A 23,481-nucleotide genomic window follows, 5' to 3' on the forward strand; every position below is an offset into this window, starting at 1 on the left:
AATAAAACCACATTTTAGTCAATGTAAATTACATTTAAGGTAATCATTATTAATATGCTTCACTATGGATAAATTATTATTTGTTTTTGCCCACAAACATCTCAAAATTAAATCCTGACACATGCACAACTCTTTAAATGCATTGCAGAAGAAATATACCTGTGCACTGGCTGGCTTTAGCAGCGTCCGTCTTCACTTTCCTCACTTTGCCTTCTGATTTGTCTTTCAGTGCTGAAGGTTTTTTCAGTATCTCCTCAATGGAGTGCGAGAGACGTTTGGCTTCATTATTTGTCGTCTCCGTGTGTTCCTTCAGATCCACATCATCAATTAACTGCATTCTGACTCTAAAGCTTTCCTGTAATCGAGTCCTAGTTAATATAACAGTGTGTGTGTGTGATGATAGTATTGAAGCTTTCATAGGAGGAGCAGCAGGTTTAATACGTAACAAAAGAGATCTGTTGTAAAAATGCACCGCCTTATCTGGAACTTCTTGACATTTTACACAATTTACAAGTTTATACAACTAATAAATGCATGTTTTTTTTATTTCCTTTACTTTACTTTGATAGTATCATTGATATCATTTGATACACTATAAAACATGCTAGTTTCCACACAATCAATTTGTGTTGGGACAGCATGAAAGAATTAAGTTAACTTATTAGTTTTTGCAAATTTAAGTGGATTAAACATAAAACAGTTACTCTCTTCCAAAAAACAGCTTATTTTATATAAGTAGTTTGAACAAACAACAGTGTAATTGATTTAAGTGTATTTGATGTTACATTATTATCATTATTATTGTTTACAATTAAATGCTTTGTGAATATCTTGCATAATCTTTTTTTTTTGTTAGATGTATGACTTAATATATAGGTAGAATTAACTCAACATATTAAACAGTGGGTGTGGATTTGACCATACAGGACAAAATAAGCCTATATTATCATTTTATGCAGTAAAAATAATAATTATAATAATTTGAGTAGCCTATATATGTTATTGTTCATATAATAGATTAAGATATTAGATATTATGTAACATGCACTTATAACAATATTGTCATTAATAACAATTTTGAAGTGCTATGAATATTTTATTTACTAATAATTAATCATTTAAGTAGCCTATATATGTTATTGTTCTTATAGATTAAGATATTAGATATTATGTAACATGCACTTATCATACTATTGTCATTAATAACTATTTTGAAGTGCTATTAATATTTTATTTATCAATAATTAATAATTTTAGTAGCCTCTGCTATTGTTCTTATAATAGATTAAGATGTTAGATATTAGCATGCACTTATCATAATATTGGCATAATAACTATTTCAAAGTACTTTGAATATCAATCCACAGTTGCCCTGCAGTGTTATAGGAGACCATATAATACAACAAACAAAAATCTAAATTAAAAACAAATGCTGTGTTTTAGTGAACTCAGCGCATTGCAGTGTTGGTTTTTAAAAAATAATTATATACAAACTGCAACATTTGAAATGATTCTGTAAGTTTTAATGGAACATTAGGCATTTTAAATGTTTTTAAATATACAATTAAATGCATTGAGTATTCACTTGCATAATATTGGCAGCTTTTAGATGTATGACTTTTTGAAACTCTATGTAAGAGTTTAAAATTAAATATTAAAATTTTATATTTAAACAGTGGGCGTAGCTTGTACAAAAGCGCTAGAAAAGATACACCTGTGGCCGGAAATTAACGATAATTATTTATATTATTTATATAAAATTGCCCAATATTTACATTTAAATCACGTCTACCTCACCCCATCCCTAAACCCAACCCTCATAGTAATCTAAAAACTGTAATTATACCGAATAGTATTCATGTTATTAATTAAATAACCCACTAAATTGCATTGTATTAATGTCTACCTTACCCCAAACCTCACAGTCTCATAAAAATATTAATTATTGTTGTACAGAATCGCAAAAAAGTATGCTATTTTGAAACACGATTCTCGACGACGCCATTTTGAGGTTTCGATTCAACGGATGACACCGAACCTTCCGACAGGATTCGTTGACAACCCAAAAAGCAATTAAAGGGTAAAACTCCAATCTTTAAACGATGAGGCAAAATGAGTTGATATATTACCTTGCTGCACTTCTAATTAGCTTGTACTCCTGGCGAAATTAGCTTGGCGACGTCGGGTAGCAATTTTGTTTTTCGTTTTCTGTCAACACTGTAACGTTCGTTCTTTAATCCACGAGGATTAAAGCATGCCAGATGAACATCTACCGATTATCTACATTTTTGTCTTGTAATTTAGTTCGTTGTATGCAGATTTGATGCTCATTTGACGTTAAGTTAGCTGTTTTACTTACTTTGATCAAACATTTGAAGTCCCTGTAACGTCATGGCAACGAGATATGCTTGTGTCTTTCTAGCATCTGTTTGGCTTTCTAGCATCTGTTTGGCTTTCAAGTAGGTTTATATATGGATTATAAATTGGTGTAGCAACCATTATAGACGATAAAATATTGTAGAAGTGAATCGCTAACAGTTTCCAACATTAACGTATTTTTGTGTCCAACTCAAAAAAGACATTCAAAAAGCTTTGAAAACATATAAGTGAGTAAATTTTCATTTTTGGCTAAAACTGTCCCTGTAAATGCATCCTGCCGGTTTATATTTTTTTAGTTCTTTTCATTAATAATCTGTAAAAGGCTGTTTTTGCTTGGAGTGACTCATTTTATCGACAAAAGCGCCACCTTGTTGTAAATTGCAGAGTTACACTCGACAAGATGCTATATATTTTGAATCACGTGGCTTTTATCTTTTATTTGAAACCACGCCCACCGAACATAAGACAGCCAATCACTTTAATTTTTTATAATATAGATTTTAAAATAATTTGTAAACATCTATACTAGTGTAATAAAGAAGTTATTATTCATATTTCTCCTTTACCCATGATATATAATAGTATATGATATATTAGTTCAATACTGTGGATAATATTAGGTAGTGTTTCATCATTAGCAAGTAAAAAAACATATGGACGTTACCTGAAATAAACATGCTGATACAGCATTTCTTGCTTTTAATTAATTTTTACTAAAATAAAATAAGTTGTAAATGAATAAAAACTACAGTGAATGTACTGAATACATAAATACTATATATAATAATGATGATAATAATATTAGTAGTAGTAGTAATACAAATAACATCAACTTTTTAAAACCTAAAAATAGACATTAAAATATATACATCTGAAAAAACTAAATAAAATTATTAATTAAAGCTATAACATAAACCCTGGTGTGTGTGTTTGAGAACAAAACAGTCAGAAACAATAATTCCAGTAATTCACAGACACAAAACTATGACTCCACAAGCAGAGCTGAAAGTGTTGAGGATCTTCAGGACTAACTTTCATCCATTTTTCAGGTTTATCTGCACTTCTCAGGAGAAACTTCTATAGTCTTTCCACCCTGGAGACACTAGAGGGTGGTGCAACATCAAGAGCCCAGTGGTTTATGGAGAGAAAATGGAGAAAGGACACTCAGGTGAGGCTGAAATGTGTAGAAATGAGCAGCATTGACACCTTATTATATTGAACCCTATTCTGATACAGTATGTGGACACATTTATATCTTCAAATAAAGAAAATAAACTGTAGAAATATTCATTTATTAGTGTAATCATATTTACTAAACATAACAATGATTATGTAGCCTTTCTAATTAAAACTATTATTATTAATCAGTATTACTCACAATAACTATAATAATATTTATTAAAAAATATATAGAATATTACATTCACACATAATGCATTAAATATTATTGATACTAATGTATATTAAATTACATATTCTGTTAATTTGTAAATGAGAAAAAAGTTAATTTTCAAAGTATCTTTAATTATATGCTTTAATATGCTTTAATTGCTTTAATTATACTGTTATAATGCAATTAATATGAACATTAAGAATATAAAATCAAACAATTATGTATCACTACATTTCTAATATATTATTAGATTTATTTTTAGATAAAAATTAGATTATTACAATTAAAAAAATAAATTAGATACTCTACAGTATTAAATGATAAAAATCTATATTAGTAAATTATAAAAAGAGATATTTATTTTTTAGTTATGTAATTTAATGTACAAATTACCACTTTTATAAAATATTACAATCATACTTATGAATACAGTATATTATAGTTTAGTGTTGATTTGAATTGTATTAAATTAGAATATATTCAAGGAAAACGAACATTAAAAATATTTATAATTTGTATTTTAATTAGAATATTAGAATTAAAACATTTATTAAATAAATACATTATAATAAATACAAATAAGTTCTGCATTTTAATAATATTCATTCATTCATTCATTTTCTTTTCGGCTTAGTCCCTTTATTAATCAGGGGTCGCCACAGTGGAATGCACCGCCAACTTATCCAGCACATGTTTTACGCAGCAGATGCCCTTCCAGCCGCAACCCATCCCTGGGAAACACCCACACACACTCATACACTACGGACAATTTAGCCTACCCAATTCACCGTTTGTCTTTGGACTGTGGAGGAAACTGGAGCACCCGGAGGAAACCCACGTGAACGCAGGGAGAACATGCAAACACCACACAGAAAAGGCAACTGACCCAGCCGAGGCTCGAACCAGCGACCTTCTTGCTGTGAGGCGACAGCACTACTTACTGCGCCACTGCGTCGCCCCTTTAATAATATTTATTATTAAAATGTGTGATAATGAAATATTACAATTATATATATTTATAGTAAATAATATTTCATTTACATAAACTATAGCCTAAAATATTTTATGAAATCCTAATATTTTTCTACACATACTTGCGTTAAGAATATGTTATTATAACAACAATATTTCTGAATACAAATAATTCTACATTTAAAATAGAATTAAAAAATAATGCTGCATGCAAAAAAATGTTTTTAATCAGTCATCAAGCTGAATTAAAATGATTTATATTACGCTTTAAATAACATGCTCATTGTATATATGATGCATCTTTCTATTCCAGTCATACTGCACATTCTGCACAAAATGGATTATTGTAAGAAAATATGAGCAATTTCTTCCTCTGCTCTCATGTTTCTGCTGCTCTTCTGACAGTCGACCTTTTCTCTGCCACTGTAATCGGTGTCTCTGCAGCTTATTTCTGCAGACTGAAAAACTGAATGCATTTACACATTCAATTATCACACAATCCATTTTGAGCTTCAGAGAGTCCTTACCAGACAAAATAATCATATTATCATTCAGGGAAATATAATGATTGTATATAATTTATATGAAAGTTATAATTAGGAATTATTTCTAATTATAACATTCTCATTAATTGAAATACTAGAAATATTTATTTAATCAGTCCACAGTCCTTTTTTATTTTAAGAAATCATATAAGACAAAATAAGTATATGTATGATCTAAAAAAAATCTCTATTCAAAACAAATATGGAGTTATAGTCAGAAATTCTCTCAGTGTGGAATTCTGGATTTAAATATTCAAACGGCGACATTTTAAATGATTCTTTAATTTAGATGAAACATTCAGTCAATTTTCAGGTGTTGCGAAATGTTTATATTTATGTATTTTTAAATGTATTTATATTTGTTTTAGCATGTCATACAGAGTTTCAATATTTAACTTGTAAATAGTCTAAATCAGGGGTCACCAATCACGGTTCTGGAGGGCCGGTGTCCCTGCAGGGTTTAGCTCCAGCTTGCCTCAACACACCTGCCTGGATGTTTCAAGTATACTTAAGACCTTGATTAGCTTGTTCAGGTGTGTTTGATTAGGGTTGGAGCTAAAATCTGCAGGACACCGGCCCTCCAGGAGCAAGTTTGGTGACCCCTGGTCTAAATAGTGCTCTATATTCTAAAAGATTAAAAAGTTCCATTTATAAAGTAGATTTAAAAAGCAGTATGTGAAAGTATTTTTTGGGTTTTACATTTCAACATTCTGAGTATTATTAATAATTCCTTACACTTAAAAAAATGTTGAGTTGTTTTACCCAATGTTGGGTACAATATAGACAAGCTCAACCATTTATTAAAAACAATTACGCCAAATTTGGTTTTGTCTAGGCGACGCAGTGGCACAGTAGGTAGTGCTGTTGCCTCACAGCAAGAAGGTCGCTGGTTCGAGCCTCGGCTGGGTCAGTTGGCGTTTCTGTGTGCAGTTTGCATGTTCTCCCTGAGTTCGCGTGGGTTTCCTCCAGGTGCTCCAGTTTCCCCAACAGTCCAAAGACATGCGGTACAGGTGAATTGGGTAGGCTAACTGGGTGTGAGTGTGTATGGATGTTTCCCAGAGATGAGTTGCGGCTGGAAGAGCGTCCGCTGCGTAAAACATGTGCTGGATAAGTTGGCGGTTCATTCCGCTGTGGCGACCCTGGATTAATAAAGAGACTAAGCCGAAAAGAAAGTGAATGAATGAATGGTTTTGTCTATATTTGACCCACCATATATTTAAATATAAGCATGTAATGTGTCACTGAAAATGCAAGATGAACAAACACTGAATGGTCAGTTACTATTTCAGCATTCAAAACATTCTAAATAGAATTCTTAAAGTTCTAACGTAGACTCATAATGTTCCGTACACTTTCCACACTTCCTCGCACTCAAACAACCACTCCTCCATCATTGAAAGCCAGATAAGCATGTTTGTGTGATCATTCTCTGGGTGAATACCGACTGCACAATGCAAATTTTGATTGATGTCTTTTGGACCAATAGTTTTTGAGAAAAAGGGGAAAGTACTGCCTTCGCATGTATACGAAAGATGACAGGTATTCAAGGTGTTTCGTACAAGATTAAAATAGTGTTTGTACAGGCCACATAACTTAAAATCACTGGCGAAAACGGTCATTGTTTGAAGTGTTATTAAAAACGTATGTCAGAATATACTATTATTGTTTTTAACTTGAAGCTAATGTTAAATTTAATATATTTTATGAAAGGTTGCAATGAAAGAACCTTACAATCAATTAGGTTTTATCACACTTATTTTATTACAGCGTGACAATTTAAAATATTAAAACATTAAATTAATGCACATTAACGCTAACTTAACTGACCTTTTATGAATATAAACATCATCAGTGCACAAAGATGATGGGCAAATAGCATTTGCAGCCCGTCTCTCAGGCTCTCTGGTGGAGAGTGGCGATGTGGTTATCATCACTCACAACTGACGTTTAAATATACCTATTTCAAAGCATTTATTCAACAAAAAGTCATTTATTTAACAATTTGTGATGACATATTTATTTCAAAAACACTGTAATACTGTGTTATGCACAAATTAAATTCAAATGCATATTTTTTCTTGCTCTCTTGTCTTCCCTCCCAAGCAACACTCGCACCTTAAGCTTGCCCACTGTTCTTTTTCAAGCACATTAGGTGGACGAAGCAAGCGTACAGATTTTTTTTAGAAACATTTGGTAGGAGAGTCTCTTGTGATCGGCGATGAAAGAGTCAGACACAAAGATTACACAGATATATAGCTTGTCTATGACCCGTAAGTATTTATTCAGAGATCGATGTTAAAAGGTAATCTGTACGGAACATCGTTGTGTATGGGATATTATTAGTCTATGTTAAATATTTGAAAATATCTTGTACTGTAAGCCACTTTTCACACTAGAGTTCCAATGCATTGCAGTGTGAGATACTGCACATATGCAATAATGTTTCTTATTTCCATGCAACCTTTGCACAATAAACACTGAATACTGAAAATTAATTTCTTTTTAATTAATTTCAGTGTCATTTGTTAACTGTTTGTGATTCAGCACTATTGGCTGATGACCACAGAGCTGTCAGTGCCTGTTGGCTCTTTCGCTAACAGTTGGCATGTCGATGGCAGTCAATTCAGCGAAGGTCGAATTCAAACAACTCCAGAGCTTTGACTTTGGCACAGTCTGATGGCACTGCATCTTCCAGGTGGAAGCGTTTGAGCGAACGCATTTCATGCAACATTAAAGAGAGGCTGCAATCAGTCTAAAGTGCACAAAGTTCCTTCAGGATCTCAGAGACATTCAGCCTGATTTTACCTTCTCTCATTCCTCATCTCTTTTACTTTTGTTAATTCATTGCATGCATGCAATCTTCCTAAAAAATGCACATGAAGCTATTCTGTACTTTAAAATTAATGTGTTGCGCAAAGAATTGGTTTATTCAGACTATAGTCTCAAATATGCTCAATATTAATTAACCACAACCACATACACCGCACAATACAACCACAATTCCTTAGCAACCACCTAGAACAGGTTGTCACTTTCCTTAGCAACATTCTGGCAAACACCCAACTACCCTTCAGAGACTACTAATCAAATCCCTGACAACCACACACTATACACAATACAGTACAACCACAATTCCTTAGCAACCATCTTGAACGGAGGATAACTACAGTATATAAGAAGGGCAGTGAGTTACTGCTTTTACTGTACACACACACAATCCACACACACACACATTACAGTTATAAATATATATAGAGGACACACATCAGACTGTTCATTATGCATTGCTCTCTACAGTACATGCCTGTATCTATTTTTGACCATCCTTCACTTGCCTAAAGGTTATATGATGCACTGATTTCTGTTTAACTAAACAAAATAGGCTAGAGATCAGTCTGCTGGGGGACCCGTTTCATTATTCCCTGGCTAATTGTCCTGTGTCTTTTTTCCTTCCTCAAATCCTAACGTGAAGTTCTTAATCTCAGTAAAGGCACTGCAGTGTCATTGTGCATTCTGTTCACAGTTCACAGAGGGAGACTCACTTTGGTGCAGACTGGTGGAGTTCGATAGTCTCAAATGAAAAAATTACATTTTGTTTTTTTGTGTCCTGGAGCTCTGGCTTGGCTGTGTCATTGAACTACATAACCAGCATCACACTCTTCATCTTTTCTGTTGGATGACCATATTTAAGGGCATACATGCATTATGCCTAGCAACAACCACTCACCTTAGCAACCGTATTACAACACACATACATAATATACTAGAGTGTTGTTAACCACACAGAGTACCCTAACATTCATTCATTCATTTTCCTTCTGCTTAGTCCCTTTATTTAACAGGGGTCGCCACAGTGGAATGAACCACCAATTTATCCAGCATATTTATATAAAAACACTGCGGAAGCCCTTCCAGCAGCAACCCAGTACTGGGAAACATCCATACAACCACATGCACTACAGAATACAACAACAATTTCTTAGCAACCACCTAGGACAGTCTGGCAATTAGCCGGTTTCAAACCGGTTTCAAGATTCAACATGGTTTGGAAAAGTCAAGGTTTTAGAACCAAAGTTATACCGTAAAACAGGGGTCTCAAACTCAATTTAGCGCGGGGCCATTTTAGGGACTGGCAAATGATAGGAGGGCCATCTTAATAGGGTTAGGGCGATGCAAGGAGGAGGAGGGCGGGCCATAAATGGCTCGCGGGCTGGCAGCTTGAGACCCCTGCCGTAAAGGGAACCTCTACATCAAAAGCTACTGGTCAAAAATATTTAAATGTTTCCTAAAATAAAAAATATTGTGTTCAATGGGGGAAAAAAGGTTGTTTTTTACCCAGACATTTAGAAAGAACTTATTTTGGAGTAGTAATCACAATACTGTTTTTTCCCAAGGTTATCATACTGTCAGAATGTTATACCGGCCTATGCCTACTGGCAATGCCCTAGAAACACCCTGGGAACCACTGTAGCCTAATGCTGGTCAGTTGTTCCAGATCATCACCACTTTATAGAATGTAAACAACTTTCTTTAATACATGATTGCATAAAATATTTTCAGACGTGCATGTCATTTAATGTCATGTCACGTCACTGGTGAATGGAGCTGTTGTGTGGATTTTACTGTAAATTTCATGACAGCCACATGCCTCCAGCAATAATCACTCACATGCACATGTAAATGTGACACACAGCAGAGATGTTTCACTGTAACTGAAGTTGGATGCATATAATGAAGCACAAACTGATCCTGTGGGACTTTCACAGTAAATTGGATTTATGTGTGTTGTAAGATGACTAAAGGACAAATGTCTGTCATTCAGACTTTGTGGGATTCTGCTGTTCCACACTTTTGAGGGGTCATGTCATTAATTGACATACAGAAACAACTACGGCACAGAGATTTATTATATTATGAGACCATTTATCAATTCTCCTCTTGGTTTCTCCATAAATATGGATATGGAAGGAAATGTTTAATTCCATAAAGAATTCATTAAAATTCTTCTTAATTAAAAAAAGAGTAATTTAGATAACTTGATTTATAAAGGACTTTAGGAGTACTCAAGCATTTAACTAGATATAAAACAAATGCATAATTGACAACAAACTGAATCTATTGTTGATGTAAAACAATGCAAAATGCTAAAATGTGATAGGGAGCACTTGATTCTGTTACTGATTGTTGTTCAACTTATCGTTTAACTTTTTAAACCAGTAACAGAGTTGACATTTTGTGAAGTTTATAGACTAATTTCGAGAGGATCACGTGCTTATGATTGCTTGCAGCTGGTATTGCATTATTCAGTTCACCCAGCAGACGATTTCTAAGCCACTATAAATACCCTCAGTTCCATATAACAGCCATCGTCGTTTTGAAGAATCCCCCCTTCCACCCCTACTCCTTCTCCTTTCCTAGATGGGTGGCACTGTGGCCCAGTGGGTAGCACTGTTGCCTCAGAGCAAGAACGTCACTGGTTCTAGTCCTCACCAAGCCAGTCAACCTTTCTGTTTGGAGTTTGCACGTTCTCCCTGTGCTCACGTGGGTTTCCCCCAAGTTCCCTGGTTTCCTCCCCTCCCGTCCAAAAACATGCAACTTAAGTTAACTGACTAATCAAAATCAGCACCACAGACATGCTCCTAGTAAGTAGTTATCTCTTAAGAGCAATCACTATCTGTTCATTAGCTACTACAGCAGGTTCTCGAGATCTACCTGAGCTCAAACTCTCCTCTCGCCTTGCAAACAGGAGGGAGCCCCGGGCTCGAGGATCTTATGAGCTGAGCGCTCTCTTCCGGGACAGCATGCCAAACATGCTGTATAATCAATCATCAGCTAAGTGTGAACTCTTGAACCACCATTTTGTGCTTAAGCTCAAGATGCTAACCTCAAACCAAATACCACATGGCTGAAGTTTATGCATTTTCATCATATTATTTTCTCTAATAGGTGAAATATTACAATGAGAGTTCACATAATTAATCGTCTATTGCTGTATCCTAAACATTTTGCACAAATTAATGAGAGAATAATAATGATATGCATTGTTGTCTTCCAGAATTTCCTACCAGAGGAAGTGACATGACGTATCAACATATTGAGCATGCAGCAGGAGTGAGGATCCAAATGCAAAGGGGAGGATTGAGACAGGCAGGGTCAACATAGCAACAAACAACAATATCCAAGGTAAGGTAAAGGAGTCATCTGGAAAACAGACTCGCATCAGGACAGGTAGGAATCATCTCACTGGACAGGTAGGAAACAAAATCACAAGATAGGTCAAAGTAAAAAAAAACAAGCAAGGAAACTTCACAATGATCATGATTGTCAATGGCGTTTAAAAAAGTGTGACTAAATGGAAAGAGCTGAGTGCTAATCAGCATGGAGGATGTGGGGTGTGTAGTTCATGAGAGAAGCAATGACATGCCTTTTCTATCAGTTTTTATAAAAAATGTAGCAGAGTTAACAGACACAAACTGCATTTTTATTAATGATATTACAAATAATACAGAAGAAAGATGCTACATGCAAAAGTTTATATAGATATATATAACTTAGTAGATTAAACACAGACGTAATTATTTTATGATAATTGAAGCTGAATGAATGATTCAGGAGACCAGTATAGAGTCACAAATGGAAAAAGTTGGAGTTAATATTTTCAGGACAAAACATCCCTAAATACACATACAAACATTATTTTATGTACAATTGAGGGCAAAATCATAGCCCTCATTTGAAATATAATATTTTTATATAAGTGATAATATATTTTCTTCTGGAGAAAGTCTTATTTGTTTTATTTTGGCTGGATTTATGGGTTTTATTTAAGCCATTCATTTTTGTTGCACATGCACTGGACTTATTTCACACAATATACCTCTTGTGCTCACATAAATCATTCATACTATACGTTTCTGTCTATTATTTTAAAATAAGAAAATAAGTGGTATGTGAAAAGACTAAGATAGTTGTTAGAAACCTTCAGTATACGTGTGGTCATCAGACTGCTTCTCCACAAACAAGGAGAGGGAGAAAATCACAAGACATTGACTCAGAAAAATAATTCCAGAAATTTCATTTTGCTTGATATTGACATCTAATCAAAAACATATACTCAGGAGATGCGTGGCTTTTGACCCATTACTTAAAATGTTTAGTGCGGTGCAATTTTTTTAAACTTTACTTAAGCATCAATAACTTTTTTCCATTTTAAGCATTATAAACTCTAGAGGATGGATAATAACGCCCAAAGTGTCTTCTTTTTTCTGAAGATACATGATCTGTGAATGTAGCCCAAGTTATTCAGCAACTGTTACTGTTTTAGTTTGGGAAAGTCATTTTTGAGAAAGTGAGGGAGAGAAAGACACCGGAATAGCCTCGGAAAACTTCTTGCCGAAAACTCATTTTGCATGCTATCTTAATCAAATTTGAAATATAAACTCATGAGACACTTGGCTTTCAAGGCATATTTTTTCTTGGACATTACTTTAATGATTTCCTGTGTTAGGCTTATGCTAGATTTGTTGAATAAAATAAGCAAACAATGTAAAAGAAATATGACAATAAGACGCTGCGGTGCCAGAAACTTGTATTATTGTCGGCTAAGAGAACGAATCGTTCATAACGGGGATTCATTAACAAATGAATCGCTCCCTCCGTTAGAATGAAAAGTGAAAGCAGGAAAGGGGGGTGGGGGGGGGGGGGGTGTTTCAGGATACGGATTTGGTCAAATTTAACAGGGAGGGAGGATATTACATTTCCATGCACACAAACACATAGTCTTTGTCAGGAAACTGTGCGTTCACTCATCCATCGATGTAGAAAAGTGATGCAAAATGATAATTTTTGTAATTTAAAAAAATATTTGCACACTGACCACTGGGAAAATTCCCAATAATAGATGTATGTGTATATCTCTGGCTCTGAATGGCCACAGTCCTCCACTACACCTTGGTCCCGCATTCATTTCAAAGGAGCGCTACCCTGTTCAAAAATGGCGGCTCTATTGACGCATTCCTTCCAACAGACAACAACAGGGTTGGCGACATCTAATGTAAATATCTATGACTGGAGTCAAGAACTGTTAGTATTTAGTTATGTAGGTGTAAATCCCCAAAAGTGAGTGCTGGCTAACAGGTTAAGGTCAATATTATTAGCCCCTTTAATAATTTTTTTTTTATTGGCTACAGAACAAACCATTGTAGTCCAATGATTTGCCTAATTACCATAAGTTGCCTAATTAACCTAGTTAAGTATTTAAATGTCACATTAAGTTGAATATTAGTATCCTGAAAAAACTGTTTCATTAATTTATTTTTCTCATAAAAAAGTTTGTTTATGCAAAATTTTTCTGTGATTCTAGAGTCACCCATTTTTTGTAATATTTATGTAGCATAACCTATTATTTATAACCACTGGCAGATGATAAGCGCAGTTAGCCATGCAGCTGAAGTCTGCTTTCTGATGGAGATCTGGATGACTGTTGAATCCTCCAGCAAACTCCTCATGAATGAGGGTTCAGAGGAGACGCTGTCAGCTCACATTCACTCCGGCTCTGATCTCACACACACACAGTTTTTGGACCCATTACCCCTGAAATAAAAGCAGCGGTGAGTAAATCAGCTCTCCTCCTTTACCTTCTGTCTTTCAGAATGGAGATGCTAAAGGTTGCGGAAGGAGGGATTACAGACTTAAACTAAACTGCTGACGGCAGATACAAACACACTCGCTTAGTAAATACATTATATATGTACATACATACATTTCAAGTGAACATTCAGTCCTTTCTGTTGCTACATCTGTAAGCTGCTTTGTTTACAAAGTACTTTATAACTAGAAGATGCTTGGAGTGTTAAAAAATAATAAGATAAAACGTTGTAATTGTTATTTAATAATAATATAATTTTTTAAAATGTATTTATATAAAATATTTTATATTTATTTTATATTTATTATTACCAGAAGACATTGGGATGACTGTACATTGTAAAAATAAATACTATTAAAATTGGTAATACAATTATAATATTTGTGTAGTTTGTTGTCAAACCTTTTTAACACAATATACTTGGAGTGCCTTTGAAATTTAATTATAAATGTAATAAAATTTTGAATTAAAAAATATAATTTTTAAAAAGGTATATAAAATATTAGAATTTTAAGTTGCATGTTTTAAACAGCATGTTTTATTTTTTTCGTCGATCAAGTTTATGTACTAAAAACAACTGAAAAGTAAATAAACATTTTAAAAATAAACAGCTAAATTACTACTATACGTTTATGTGGTTTATATATTCATACAAACTTTTATTTTGGGCGTGATTAATTGTTTAGCAGCACTTGTTTACTTCACATAAAAGTTCACTCTGTTGCAGTGATGGTGTGAATTCAGTGTACATATGAAGAGTTGCAAAACCCTCTAAATCCATCAGACCTCTTTTCTTGTAAATGAGCATTTTCTAGCAGGCTCCTATAATTAGGTTCAGAAGTTTCATTTAATAGATAATGAAAAGGTTATACGCTAGTAAATAATTTTTTTTTCAAAAATGTCACTTTAAACAAGTCTTTGGTTTTTAAACAAGGTAAAACCAGCTAAATCCACTTCTGCCTTTTTTGCAAAACCCTCTAAATCCACCTATTGGGACAAGACGTATGTAAGTGTAATTAGTTAAAAAATCACTAAAGATGGAATTAGAAATTATTTTATGAAACATAAAACACATTACACAAACCAGCTAAAATTAAGAATACATAAATCTGTCAACTAAGTGGCGGTTCATTCCGCTGTGGGAACCCCTGATAAACCAGGAACTAAGCAGAAGGAAGATGAATGAATAAAATCTGTCAAGTAAGTGCATAAATCAATAACATAAAATTAAAAAATAGCTCACATTAGCAAATAAAACACAAGGTAGGCCTACTGGACAAAAAGGGGATGTCTCGCCAACGTATCCAGCACATGTTTTACGCAGCGTCCCTTTTCTAGCCGCAACCCATCTCTGGGAAACATCCATTCACACTCATACACTACGGACAAATTAGCTTACCCAATTCACCTGTACCGCATGTGGGGGACTGTGGGGGGAAAATGGTGCACCCGGTGGAAACCCTTGTGAACGCAGGGAGAACATGCAAACTCCACACAGAAACACCAACTAACCCAGCCGGGGCTCGAACCAGCGACCTTTTTGCTGTGAGGTGACAGCACTACCTACTGCGCCACTGCGTCGCCGAGATGCCGTTTAATGTATAGTAAATCTGACTCACTCAAAGTACCGTCACTGCACATAAAACGTTATGGATGCATGCTACACTTCCGACTGTACAGTGTGTTTTCTTTTTCTTATAATGAGTTTTGAGGTAAGGGACGTTTTCATTTGCCGTTCAGTGACAGTTGGACAGGCTCATCCAATTCATTGAACTCAGAATACAACACTCTCCTCATAATAGCCGGCGTATCAGCCTACCATTACATTGAAAACATATGATTCGATTCGCGCCTTCTGATTGGTTCTCGGGACATAGCGGCTTTTGCTTTGTGAGGCAACAGCTGCAGTGTTTTCTCGAACAAACCAGACTGACAGCCAATATGTGCTGCTTTTGTTTATTCCAGCTTTGACTCAAATCTCCCCGGACTGTTTTCATTTCTTAGAGGGTAAATAACCCACGATAAATAAAGAAATAAGACATGTGGCTGGGGAATCGAACACGCGGCTTTAGGGCCACGTTCAGCTTTATTGTGTTTTTCTGACAGCATTTGACAACAGTGTTACAGGAGGTTATGATAAAGCGCCTTATGATGAAGAACAGCGTTTGTGTCCTTATCGGACTGAATATAAAGCGTATTTTCCTTGCGAAACACCTGCAGAGGGATATTGCAGCATTTCTTCACTACAGTCGCCTCAAAAGCTTTCAGAGGTGTTGGAATTTATAAAATCATTCAAAATCTGTCCTTCATATTCTCAGACACTGTAGGAGTCGGATCAAGTCCTGATGTGAATAACAATTACAGTTTCTTTCAAGATATTGATATTTTTATTCAGCTAGGATGCATAACACTGATCAAAAGTGACAGTGAAAAGACACTTACTCTGTTTAAAATTTACATTTTACATCAGGCCTACATTTTAGCATTTGCTTATACTTTTATAAATATAAAGCGAGAACAACAGAATAATCTGTAAATAAAATATGTAAAATATGCAAAAAATATATATGTGAATAATTATTACAATTATTTATACATTTATACAATTATATTATAGATAGATGGATGGCTGGCTGGCTGGCTGGCTGGCTGGCTGGCTGGCTGGCTGGCTGGCTGGCTGGCTGGATGGATGGATGGATGGATGGATGGATGGATGGATGGATGGATGGATGGATGGATGGATGGATGGATGGATGGATGGATAGATAGATAGATAGATAGATAGATAGATAGATAGATAGATAGATAGATAGATAGATAGATAGATAGATAGATAGATAGATAGATAGATAGATAGATAGATAGATAGATAGATAGATAGACAGTTCAATTCAATTCACCTTTATTTGTATAGCGCTTATACAATGTAGATTGTGTCAAAGCAGCTTCACATAAAAGGAACAGTGTAGTTCAGTTAAGTTTAGCTCAGTTCAGTGTGGTTCAATAATCACTACTGAGATTCCAAAACTGAAGAGCAAATCCAACGATGCGCAGCTCTAGATCCCGAACCATGCAAGCCAGTGGTGACAGCGGAGAGGGAAAAAAAGCTTCACTAAATGGCGGAAGTGAAGAAAAAAAACCTTGAGAGAAACCAGACTCAGACAGATAGATAGATAGATAGATAGATAGATAGATAGATAGATAGATAGATAGATAGATAGATAGATAGATAGATAGATAGATAGATAGATAGGTAGATAGATAGATAGATAGATAGATAGATAGATAGATAGATAGATAGATAGATAGATAGATAGATAGATAGATAGATAGATAGATAGATAGATAGATAGATAGATAGATAGATAGATAGATAGATAGATAGCAGTGCTTTGTGAAACAGTATTGTCAACATAAAAGTTTTTAACACTGTTAAAAATATCTAATAATTTTGGGAATATAATCATAATAAAATGATGAAGGATTTTATGACACTGAAGACTGTGGTAATGATGGTTAAGTATATGCTATTATTTAAAAAAATAGTCACATGGAAAGCAGATATTGTTATCATTTTAACATTCAGATAAATCCAACCCTTGTGAATAAGAAAATATATGTAAAATACGATGACAACTGTTTAAAATTGTTAGTTTTCTAGCGCGAATGTAGGAAAAACAAAGTCATATTTCTCAGTCGGCCATAATAGTTGCTTCATTCTGTGTCTTCAGGTGCTGTTTTTACTGCGTGTCTATCAGAGAATCTCAGCCATAAATCCCAGCCTAATAAAGCTTACGCTGTTCAGTTTCTGTTGAGTTTGGCCTCAGTGGTGCTGATTCAATCCTACTGTACTATTTTACACTTTTTTGAGTTTGAGCAGCTATATATTCCCTGTTTCCATTCCTGTCACTGAATTTAAAGTAAAATATAGTTTAGTTCATATATATAATTTATAATTCTGCAGTATTAATATTTAAAATTTGGAAGAAATGTTTCTAGAGTTTTATACTATCAAGCATATAACATTTTACGCAGTGAGAAATGAGAAATCTGAGAAATTATCATATGGTCTCGTTATGTGTTCTGTCAAAAGCTTTTAAAGTAAAGTCTTATTGCTTTTCTTAAGTAGTAAAATAACCAAGGGATTTGATGCAGGTCATTCAGTGTAACAGGATCAAAGCCCTTATGCAATCATAAAGAAAACTGATATTCATTCGACATTTGTAAAATTATTAAAAGAGACCCCAAAGACTGTGATGCTGCAGAAAAGTAACTTTATTGCTCCTGAATATTTGATACTTTTAGTTTAGTAACTACACTTAAATTACAAATAATATGTTAATATTGTACGTAGTTGTGATTAATTTCCTGGCTCAAGCACACTATTTAATATACAGAAGGTATACTGATCATCAGTTGTGTAAGCTCAAGTAAAAGTTTTGTAATTCAGTGTAATGTTTTTGTCATTTAGTATAATGCAAATTGTTTCTTACAGCACAGTTTGACCCTCAGGTTCCCCTTGTAGCAATGCAAACTACATTTTGGCACTCTGCCTTTAGCCTTTATACGCAATTAGCATAATTTCATAGACTTGTACACATAATTAACAAATAATTCTGCAGTTTGTGAGGCCGACACACCTGCGGTGTCACAGTCTGGCCTTGCTGTGACTGTTGTTTGTCCAATGTTTGCTTTGCAAATGCACATATCACTGCACTAATTGTCAGATATCCTTTCTAGCTGATAGCTTCTGCTAATTGGCAATCAACCTCATGCGACTGTTCTTTTGCAGCTGCATTTGTAATTTTAGATTTAATTGCATTGAAGTCAAGAACATCCTTTTGCTGTGTTTTTCTGCATTTTGAGTCGACATTGACCAATGCAATGTGCAAATGCATTCAACATAACCAAAACAACATGCATAAATGGAATCTACCATCCTGTGTTAATGCACATTTTGAAGTATCGCATGAAAAATGAGTGATGCTAATGCAAATGTTTAAAATAGAAATCACTACATTTGTTAAATAAAGTATATGATCGCTTGAAAATGATTATTGTGAATAATGGGAGATGTAAACACATTTACTGAATAAACATTACACCCACGTGACTCAATAATAGTAATAATAATAATAATAATAATAATAACATGGAAATGCTCCTAAAGCTAATTTTATTAATTTATTTTTGCAAACTTTATAATAAATTAAAAAATATGATAAATAAATATAATATATTTAAAAGTAATTTGCTTCATGTTAAGATGGAAACCCAGCTAGTGACTTACTCATAAATTTTGTCACTTGTTTTGCTAAATTAGTTCAAATTAATTGAATGAACGACTCATAACGATGGGCTTCTTTTATTACTACGCAAATTCATCACTTTTAACCAAACTATTTAGTGTATGTACTATTTGTAAACTATGTACTATTATACATATTTACACATACACAAAAATACGCACATCATTTTGCTGTGTTTGGCTGTGTGTTGAGTCAACACTGACTAACGCAACATGCGAATGCATCCAAAATAGCTGAAATAACCAGCACACCATTACATGACCCTGGCCTTGCAGGTCATTCATAAATGGATGGATTTTTCCATCACATCTGCTAGGTCAGTCTCCATATCTATGAAAAAAGGTGCTGAGATGCAGCTCTAAGAGTAAGAGCGGATAAATACTTTAGGTGCCATTTACAGTGATGAAGCGCAATGGACTGTTCACCTCCATCTGAGGGATGAATATAGCGAAAGATGCATTAAAAAAATCCCTGCCCTTCAGAAAATATTTTGATAAATGAACACATTAGGAATCCTGCAAAAACTGTCAAGTACATGCTCAAGCCGCATTTCAACCCAAATAAAATGGTCATAAAATAGGCTTAGTTTTTATGTAACATCTTATTTGTGAGATGAGCCACGGATGAGGTTATGAAGACGAAAATAAAATGCAATGGAAATCAATGCAAAACACTGCAAAAGGCTGAGAAAGGTTGTGCTGGAGAAGGATGAAGTCGCTGACATTTCGATTAGGCCAAGAAAGGTCTTCAGTGTCCCGAGATCCCAGTAGTGCTCAACTTTAACCTCTTGTACAAAATCCTTGTTCATGTCTTTATGATACACAGGTATGGCTAAATGGCTGGATTTTTCATGTTGCAAAATAAAGGCATCTTTTATAAAAATGGATAATTTTAAGGACAGGACAATGAATGATCTAGAATTACAGCAACATTCAGGTTTTGCTTTGCTTGAAATTGTCTGAGTAATTCAGTGTTTTCAATCTAATCAGCTGAGATAAATGTTTATTATTTGGCAAATAAGTCAGTATTTGAGCAAATTAATTGAATGAAAGACTCACTGAATGATTTTTGTTAAGGCTTTCTCCAGAAGAATATATAAGTCAAAAGAAGATATATGTCTCTAAGCATTATTTATTCAAGTTTCCAACATGCAATTTATAATTTATTATATTTTGGTTCTCTGTTTCAATCCATGCTTGAAAGTATCTGTATCGTGAATTTCGTTCATATTTCAGGCTATTCGCTTTTCTGAAAGTCAAGGCATGAATATATACTCAAACCCTGGTCTACTCCAGAAAGGATTTGAAATATAAGAAGCAATACACTATTTTATTTATTTTAGCTTGAGTTTCCTTTATTTAACTTTTTCAGGACCACAAAAAAAATAGCATAGAGAGACTCCAATAGCATATACAAGGGACTCAAGACAAGGGTATATTCAGCTACAATCGCCTACATTCACAAAGTGCTTTTGATTTGTTCTGGGAACTGGAGCAGAACATCCTGGACTAAAAAAAAGTCTAGCATTCAAGAGTCAGCACACTTACACACAGAGACAGGGATAGAAAACAAACATGTCGCCTCATATCACTGCCGTACCGAGATGTTGAGACGTCAGAGAAACTGAGCAGAAGAGTATGATTAGTGTTTACCTGAGGTGTGACCAAATATATCTACTGCGGTATAAGCGAAATCTCCACTGTCACACAGAGTGGGAGAATCATTTTTTAAAAGGTGTAGGAATGAAAACCTGCAGTGAAATCTCTTCAGAAGCTGCTAATGACAGCCATGGGCAGGTTTCACATCTCCAGATGCCAACAAAGGAACTATGTTGCCAGTGTGTTTCCTTGGAAACTCCCTGAATAACAATTGCTTCTAGCTGTTTGTTGATGTTGCCAGCTCTTCCAGTCTGATGCATGCCAGCATGTGCCCGTGTTTCAAGTGTGAGAACTCTGGTGTTGAGCATATGCTTGGCAGCACCTCATCTATGTGAAGCCAAACACATGCAGACTTGTGCTTGGTTGTTTGCAGTTGACCTGGAGTCGCTAAGCCTTGTCTCAAAAAGAGTACTGGCCAAGCCTACCAAGCAATTTTGTGTCTAATAGATGTCTAAACATAGACAGCAACCATCGTCGTTTTGAAGAATCCCCCCTTCCACCCCTACTCCTCCTCCTTTCCTAGATGGGTGGCACTGTGGCCTAGTGGTTACCTCACAGCAAGAACGTCACTGGTTCTAGTCCTTACCAAGCCAGCCGATGTTTCTGTGCGGAGTTTACACATTCTCTCCATGCTCACGTGGGTTTCCCCCAGGTTCCCTGGTTTCCTCCCACCGTCCAAAAACATGCACCTTAAGTTAATTGACTAATCCAAATCGGCACCATAGACATGCTCCTAGTAAGTAGTTATCTCTTAAGAGCAATCACTATCTGTTCATTAGCTACTAAAGCAGGGGAGTTCTCGAGATCTACCTGAGCTCAAACTCTCCTCTCGCCTTGCAAACAGGAGGGAGCCCCAGGCTCGAGGATCTTATGAGCTGAGGGCTCTCTTCCGGGACAGCATGCCAAACATGCTTTATTATCAATCATCAGCTAAGTGTGAACTCTTGAAAACAAGGCTAAATTTAGTCTGTCAGTGAAAATCTAAAAATACTTTGTTTACATTTCCATTTGCACATAATATATGTAGCTATACATATGCCATTTTCACAAAATTTCACATTTTTTATAGTTTTTTATACATTAAAACTTTTCTGTTTTTAGTTAAACAACCATCAGTAATCAAGAGAGACAGAGCTGGGAATTTGAAAGCTGAAAACCATGCTAAATTTAGCATTTACTTCTTTATTTATTGACAATTTGGTGACGCCAAGCATTGTAAACAAAGTTGTATGAAATCTCCCGCAGGGCCACATTCTCAGCCAGCATGCAACTTCACGTGCTTACAGGAAAAATCACAGCCAACAACAGATTAGCAGAAAATATAGTGCTAAAGCTCATGGCAGCACTGGTGCTAGCGCCAGATCAGCCTCAATGAAGCCTTGTGACGTGACCCATTGAGTGTGCTTTCCCTCAGAGAGCAAAGGCTGTGGTATGAATGTTGACTCTTGACACTTTTCCAATTGGCTCTTGAAGCGCTCACCGCTGCGAGCTAATATGAAGAGACGCTATGAAGCTCAGTGGCGACGCACAGCTGATTACACGTTGGGAGTAGAGTCACTCGCGACCCATCATTTTGAGTGCCAAGCACAGGATGTCAGACGTGGACTGAACATTAATACCAATGTTTCCAAAAGCCATTGATGGCATCACACGGTACACTGCAATTAACCGCTGCTAGTGTGTAATCCACATGACACTGCAATGGTACCATTCTGAGAACAAAAGACAGGTTGTGTTTAGCTGTGTTTGCAAAGGCAAACAACACTGTTATATATGCTCACACCTAGGCTTAGTGCTTTGAACAAAACCCTAATGCTAACTTTGGTTTGGCTTGGTAGCCATTATATCTGTTGGTGAAAAACTCAGAATTCACTAGCAATTGCAGAGTAACACAACACAAATCACCTGACAATTGCAATTGCAACAGCAACTGCATGGCAACATAAACCCAAATTGCAACACAATAAGAAACAACCAGACTAAATTGGCAAGCATATGTAAAGGCGCTAAAATCAATTTCAGCATAGCAATCGTTATTAGCAAACGCAGTAAAAAACACCCAAACTAAGTTAGCAACCACATCAATGTACTAAAAACAAAAGTACAGCATGATTGCAATTGTGAGCTAACAAACCAAAACAAGCTACAATCCACAAACACCCTAGCAACCACAAAGCAACACAATAAAAAGACCCAAAAATACAGTAGTAACTGCATAGAAACACAATCAAACCAACCAGACTAACAACAACCACATATCAGTATGCTAAAACATAATTACAACTTCATGGAAACCACCACACACCCTAGCAACTGAATAGCAACACACTAAAACAACCAAACTAACTTAACAGAATATAAACAATCTACAAAAGACAACACCCTAGCAACCACACAGCAACACAGTTAAAGCCACCCAAAACATCCTGGTATCTGAATAGCAACACAATATAACCAACCAGGCTAACTTAGCACTAGAAACACACTAAAATTCACCAGACATCCTAGCAACTGCATAGGAACACACAAAAAACAACTAAACTAACTTAGCAGCCACATATCAATGAATTGTAAGCCA

At 35.1% G+C, this 23,481-nt stretch overlaps 1 protein-coding gene across 1 annotated transcript in view; it reads right to left on the reverse strand.

Annotated features, from left to right (window-relative positions):
* LOC130222604 (paired mesoderm homeobox protein 2) overlaps positions 1 to 388 on the reverse strand; it is a 4,259-nt gene extending 3,871 nt beyond the window's left edge. Inside the window, exon 1 of the mRNA XM_056455143.1 lies at positions 160 to 388. Within this exon, the coding sequence (XP_056311118.1) occupies positions 160 to 337 (178 nt within the window). The 5' untranslated portion in view covers positions 338 to 388. The remainder of the gene's footprint in view (positions 1 to 159) is intronic.
* Positions 389 to 23,481: the final 23,093 nt, after the last annotated feature.

The sequence above is a fragment of the Danio aesculapii genome, chromosome 4 (assembly GCF_903798145.1).
Source record: "Danio aesculapii chromosome 4, fDanAes4.1, whole genome shotgun sequence".
NCBI classification, from domain to species: domain Eukaryota; kingdom Metazoa; phylum Chordata; class Actinopteri; order Cypriniformes; family Danionidae; genus Danio; species Danio aesculapii.